The 7,076-nt window shown below is 38.7% G+C and overlaps 1 protein-coding gene and 1 pseudogene across 1 annotated transcript; both read right to left on the reverse strand.

Annotated features, from left to right (window-relative positions):
* Positions 1 to 362: 362 nt before the first annotated feature.
* On the reverse strand, positions 363 to 1,576 carry LOC140990023 (mogroside I-E synthase-like; annotated as a pseudogene).
* Positions 1,577 to 5,072: 3,496 nt separating this feature from the next.
* On the reverse strand, positions 5,073 to 6,346 carry LOC140990402 (splicing factor U2af small subunit B-like). Its single transcript, XM_073460079.1, has one exon. The coding sequence runs from the start codon at positions 6,136 to 6,138 to the stop codon at positions 5,299 to 5,301; it is 840 nt and encodes a 279-aa protein (XP_073316180.1). The 5' UTR covers positions 6,139 to 6,346; the 3' UTR covers positions 5,073 to 5,298.
* Positions 6,347 to 7,076: the final 730 nt, after the last annotated feature.

Genomic DNA, 7,076 nt, shown 5'->3' on the forward strand with positions numbered 1-7,076 from the left:
TATGTCATACACAAAATGATTAATATTTTAAAACAAACCGTCTAGGTATGTCTGGACACAGCGGTCTTTCGCTATGATTTTTGCAAAAACGACTCTTCTAGACGGTTCCACGTTAATAGGCTTCCTAGGCGATGACCAAACAACCTGAGCGGTTTGAAATCTGTATTGGGCCTCCTAAACAGTATATGTATGTATATGTGTGTCAATCATATATTCCTCATTTTGTACTAGAACTTAACGAAGAAGAATCTTTATGAAAAGAAAGAATATGTCATGGATTTTAAGTTTAAATTTGATATAAATAAATTATGAAATATGAAAATGAACAATAAGAATTAGATATTTAGACTTGAAACAAAAAATTGTCTCGACATCTAAGTGGTAGGGGCGGGTGATCGGATACCGCGTTTTAGAACAATGAAAATGATACAAGCAACAATGCTCATGTTGTCAAGCAAAAGATGATATATACAAAACTATTATTGTGGCAAGAGCTGATCCATAATTTCGCTCATGTTCTTATCCAAACTTCCTCTAGTGTCTTCAAACGAGCAACATTGTTTTGAATCTCTCCTCCTCCCCTTCATGATGTCCCGAATACACCTACTTATTTCGATACTTAGAGAAAATCGCTTGTCATCTGCTTTAGGTTGGATTCCGACTTGCCATATGTGCTCCACAAAACGTGCATTCGTTATTATCTGGTCCAAAATTGAGACATAGCCACTATAGGGACTCCTAAGCTTATTGCCTCTATGGTAGAATTCCAACCACACATAATCATCGTCAACTTCTACAAGGTTGTCTAGATAAAAAGAATCGGTCCTATGGGCCTCAAAGGCCAAGCTTCAACATCCGATTGACCACATGCATTCAACAACTTAGCGAATCATATATTTATTATAAGAAATTCCGTACTATTCATACAGTGCTAAATTACCTCTTCTTCCAACATATGGAAAGAGTTGAAGAGAACCCAATCTGCTTTCTCGATATTGTCAAACTGTCTCCGCTAAAATTGGATGATCGGAGGATAACGTACTGTTTGAGGACCCAATGAATGCATGGCTGGAACACGAAGCTCGGCAATCCAACCATTGACAGAACAGGAACTGATGGAACAACCCCCGATAAATCAGAGTGCATCAGGTAGATACTAGGAAAGGAAGCACAAGAATGTGGCTAAAAGATAGAAGTCCTAATACCCATCTGGTTTACAACAATTGGGGTCCATTTTATAGTTGCATCATATAATAGGCATGCCACAGGATTTTCAGAATCTCCAAATGTTCTCAAGATACTTATCAAGTTTCTCGCGCCAATGACCTCGAATCTTTCCAGAAATCCTTTAAAACCACCCGGTCCTGCAGACACTCTTTCACTGAAATCATCATATATTGATTCAGATGTGATCCAAGTAGATGCAGATGGCGTGGATTTGGCGTTAGAGAGAGTTGTGGTTACCGTTACTTTGATTCCTTCTGCGGCCAATTGTTGATAATGAACAAGATATTGAGGAATTGTCCATATTGGTAACCCACCATTAACTACTTCATTTATGAATTTCATAGTAATAGAAATACATGTCCTACCGAGAAAGAATTTGTAACTTGCTATCCTCTTGCTTAGTAGGCAAATATTTTCCTACGCGGAAATGATGATTCATTCGAATTGACACGAGAGTCCAACTACATTGCATTGCCAGAATCCATAATGTATATTTGAAAGAGGTTGCCCTCCTTGCTTCTCTCATGTACACACTGAGCCCCTTTTCTCCTAGGCCCACAGAGACAAAATGAATGTACTTGAGAATCCAACTACAAGAAGACAGGTAGTCTGATACAAAACTGCTTTGGTATCTTTCAGCTGCAATCTTTTAGAAAATTGGAGCAATGGATTCTTGTGGCCTTGCCCATGATCAGGAAGCACCACAAAATGAGCTTTACCGACAGCTAATTCTCTCTTTTACGCAAACATCAGAAAAATTTGATAAAATGAACAAGCATGCAAAAAAATTCTTATATTGTCTAAAAAACAATGTCACCTAGCTAATTCCAAGTATCTCAGACAATCAGAAAATATCGCATTTAGAAAAATTTCTTTAGTAACGCACTAAATGACAATCGTTCCTTCATTGATTTCACTGTTGGAGTATCGCATACAAAGCATAGCAGAAATTTAAAAATTTTGTTAGGACATTCAAAACGTTCTTTAGATATCGTATGATTTGATAACATTCATAGATACAAGTTTAACGCATTTCCAGACAAGTTCTTATCCAAATTTCATGCCGAAGTTAAACACGACATAACACAACCATATTAAATTGGATGCAGATAGCTGACCAACATCCAAACTAAAACATCTCGAGCGCCAAAGAATTGATCATCACAAGGCAGTAATAAACAATGTCTAGTGCCTCTGCTCTTCCAAAACAGTAGGCATTCACAAAGCTCTTCGCAACTTGTGCAATAAAAGGCAGACCGGCCTACAGACACGGGGAACTGATACCTTATGCTGACAGTTAACAAATTGACCAGGGGAAATCCTTCCCAAATTTCTCTGAACCAGAATACAGAAACCAAACAGCTAATTTGGCATGCATATTCCCATACATCCAGGACTCGGAATGAATCATTCAAAGCCTAAGCAACCACGTTGCTATCCTCGTCAAATTCAAAAAGACTCAATTAATGTTTCAAAACTGGCCCTGTAAATGTATGATAGCATTATAAGAAAATATTAAGAAACAAGGCTTCACCGAAAGTAGGACATTTATCTTCATCTTGATTCTCATCAATAAACCAAAGAACAAAAATATTTCCTCCCAGTTGACAGATATGTTCGTTTAACACATATCATGGGTATAATGAGATGAGAATAAAGTGCTATCCCAGTAAAACATGGAGATAATACATAATCTATTCATCATATTTACAAAAGATAGAAGCTTAAACTCTTCAGATAATCTCAAATTGGAATTGACAACTTTGACAGAGGTCCTATTTATTACAGCGTGACCACCAACAGGGGCGGTGCCATATGCACAACACATGTATATACAAGCATAAAACGTAAAAATAGAGTGAAAATTATAATTTCCCGTATGAAAGCGATGAACTTTCATAGGGGTAAGGTTGAGGTTCAATTTGCGCTTCCATGTACATATAAATACATCACTGTAATTAGGAGACTCTAGTTATTCTCTAATTAAAAGTTATATCAAACTAGACTATTCAAGTCTTTGTAAAATAATGTTTTTTGCGTGCCTGTTGAGAACTCCTGTGGATTTTAACAAAGTATTCTTTAGAATAACACGTTTGAGATCAACCGGGGGCAATGTCCCTGGTTATCAAGATTCCAGACAACATGTAGAATCTTCATTCAAGAAGTTAGCATAGCAAGTATTATTCAAAGATCCTTAAATACAAACAAAAATGGTCCACTTAATACAAACGCCCTGCTCATGAGTATATTTGAAACCTATGACGTAAAGATCCGTTGACAGTAATCAAATGCTAATTGTAGGGAATTACCAGCAAATGAACTAATTCAAACCACCAAGCATGTTGATATGTTAGCCAACTCTCAGCAATTCAGCTCGTTCCAAATCCTTCGTGAGCAACTATCACCCGGTATTTAAAGTAGAATGGCTCCAAATCTAAGTTACACCGGAAGCATAGTTGTCAAAAGCGTGATGAGCAAAAAAACGATAAATTGTCTGGGGCTTCTTAAATTGTAAAACGAAGCCCACCAAAAGCGCAAAAAACAAATATTCTTAAAAAAATAAAAATAAGATCAAAAAATTCTTTGAAAATGTTATAGATAAAATATCAAATATCAAAATCATTGTCATCTTCATTTTCCAAATTTCTGCCATCAGCTCCATTGTTTGATTTGTATCCATCGTTATCTTCTTCCTCAGTTTCCTCATCAAGATTGATCTCTTCTTCATCTACAAGATTAGTTTGATTCTTCAAATTACTCTTTTTTGCATGAACTCTTTAGTTTATTCTTTAACATGCTTCGGACATTTCGGATGTAACAACCATGGGCTATCCCGATCTTGGGCATCTCCCCTCACGGGCTTTCCCATGCGCCATTACTCATAGTAACTCCTCCCCCTGGCAGGAAAGTATGTGCCTCCCCAGGTTTCGATCCCATGACCTCTAGGATAAGTACATGGATCGTTCAAACCTGGTACCAATTGAGCTATGGTACCAGGTTTGAACGATCCATGTACTTATCCTGGAGGTCATGGGATCGAAACCTGGGGAGGCACAAACTTCCCTGCCAAGAGGAAGAGTTCTATGAGTAATGACGCATGGGAAAGCCAGTGAGAGGAGAGACCCAAGATCGGGATAGCCCATGGTGCGCCTTTTATTGTAACGACCATGGGCTATCCCGATCTTGGGCATCGGACATGCTCACATTTATATTGCCCTTAATAAATGTAGCTCATGTCGATGAATCCTACCATTTGTTATTTTACCACATAAACAACATATAATATTTGGATTTTTAAGATCCGAAAATTTTCCATAATTCCTAGCATGTGCGGCTTCTATGAAGCGCACAAGTGAGCACCTTGTGCAGCAAGTCTGCTTCGGAGTTCCATGAAGTGACGGCCTTGCGCCTCGAGCCGCTTTACACTTAAGCGACCGAGGTGAACGCTTTGACAGCTATGGCCAGAAGTTGAATTCCATTTGGATAAAGTAAAAATTAAGTTACCTACTCCTTATGTTCCGACATGTATTAACAAGTTTAACCCAAACATATTCCCTTTACATGTAAGCATGCACGTAGTCAGCATCCGAAAGAAGACAAAAGCTTCAGATTTATAACTGCGGCTGATTTCATCGCAACAGGAAAATTCCAATCATTTGAGATTCATGATAGCATTGGTAAATAACAGGAAAGACGTTCATCTTAAAACAAACCCATTTTACACAAAAGGAGTCGACCATAAGGACAACCAACAGATAACAAAGATAAACCGCTAGTACTGCTAATATAACAAAATGGGAGATACGTATGAAGTAAAATGATGCAAGGAAGCATATTAGCCATCATTAAAACAACCAAAATCACTAGCCAGAGTCTTAAATCACTAGATTTTAAATGTTCATTGTTATTACAGCAGATTCCTCAGCTATTACCCATTGACCACCTCTCCCAATCTCCAAACACACACAAAAGAAGTATAACAAAACAAGGAGCCTTCTATACTACCGAATACATAAGTTCCCAAATGGAAGATAACACGCAAACTGATTATTAGAATATAAAACAACAGCATCACTGACCCTTCTCCTCCCTCTCCCGATTCCACTGTTCAATCCTAGCTCGGCGCTCCTCGCTGCCTTCTCTCACGGGACTTCTGCTCCTCCTTGAACTCCCTCCATGCCGCCTCCTCTCTCCCTCGTGCCTATCTCCATGTCTGTCACCACCGCCCCTCCTTCCACGGTGGTCCCGCCTGTCGTGATCCCTTTCGCGTTCCTTGTCCCGCCTATGGTAATACTGGGGTGGGCTGACACTCCTACTCCGGCTCCTGCCCCTCGTCGACCTCCGACTGTACCTTCCAAAGAGCTTCCTCCTGAGCTCCCTGCCGATCATCTTGACATGCATGAAATTGCAATACCCACCCCGGTTACAATTATTCTCCTCATACTGTCTGCAGGTAGCCTCGCGAAAATCTGTAACTGGCGAGAAATCTCCAATAATTGGGCGGCCGGAATAGTACCTGCCCTGCAAGGCCTGCAAGGCAGCGGCCGCCTGATCCTCTTCCTTGAACTGGACATAGACATTGCCGATCATGTGGTCAGCGAGATTATCACATATGTTGAGGGTCTCGATTTCACCAAATTTACTGAGTTCCTCGAAGATATCCTCGTAAAAATCCTCGAAATGCTCCTGTATCTTAGCTGGGTCGATTGGCTGTCCCTGGGCGTCTACGCCTGGGGTAATCATATCTGGACGTTGATACATGTTGGAGAGGACTAGCGTGGGGGATATGGTGGGTCGGTTATGGAGGCGGGAACATCGGTCTCCGTGACGACAGGCGCCGATCTTGAAGTAGAACGGGCAGTTCACGCGGTCTTTCTCCGTCCCGAAGATTGAGGCCAAGTGCTCTGCCATTTCTCTGTGATTAGATTGAACCAACAGCTAGTGCGTAAAATTGCTTGGAGGGCGAGGGCGAGGGCCGGGGGGGGGGGTGTGGGCTGCGACGAGTTAGGGAAGGCCGACAGAAACCCTAATCTAATTATTGTGCGACAGAAATGTGGGGATCCTTCCAAACGAAGAAGATAGAAGTACTAGGCAGAAAGTCGACTGTACTAGTATTTGTTAGCCAAGCCAAGATCCAATGAGTTAATTTGTGATTTTATTTTTTAACCAAAATATTGGATAAAATAAAATAATAGATATTTTTACACATGTTAGCTATCGAACGATTTGAGACAAACATGTTGCATGTATTATGTAAATTACATTTGTTCAAAGAACTAAAATTTTGATGAGCTTGATCGAGAAATAAAATCACAAATTTGTATCTTGCAATGACAACTATCAAAACCACACAGTAAAGATAATTTTAAAATTTATGTTTTTTTTAATACTATTTTTATATTAGCTTGGCTGATAGGATCATTTAAATTTCAAAATATAGATAAAATAATATTTTGTTTAGTTATATTAGTTATAAAGCTAACTCTAAATTTACGAAAATAAGCTTTTACGATATTTTTTTAAATTAAATAAAGATTAAATAGTTGTTTTTCTCGAATATTATAGGGATATTTTTGCTTATAAAAAATAGGTGTATGATTCATAAAAAAATAAAAAAAAATGTTTTTTTTAAATTTTAAAACAAAATTTATCAATTTTTTAAGTTGAAATTATAGAAATGTTGAAATTGAAATGATAGTAGATAATAGATCTACATATATGAAAGCACGAATAATTTGAAAAAGGCCTGTTTTTGTACGGTTGTCGGTCACAAATGTAAACGTGGCATGAGCTTTGTCTTACACGAGCTTTTTCTTCTACGACATCGGAGGACGGGAACTAACTGATAA

This window comes from Primulina huaijiensis, chromosome 12 (genome assembly GCF_012295235.1).
Source record: "Primulina huaijiensis isolate GDHJ02 chromosome 12, ASM1229523v2, whole genome shotgun sequence".
Lineage (NCBI taxonomy): Eukaryota > Viridiplantae > Streptophyta > Magnoliopsida > Lamiales > Gesneriaceae > Primulina > Primulina huaijiensis.

What these genes read in the sequence shown, in the direction of transcription:
- LOC140990402 (XM_073460079.1), bottom strand. Translation starts at nt 6,138, where the DNA reads ATGGCAGAGCACTTGGCCTCAATCTTCGGGACGGAGAAAGACCGCGTG.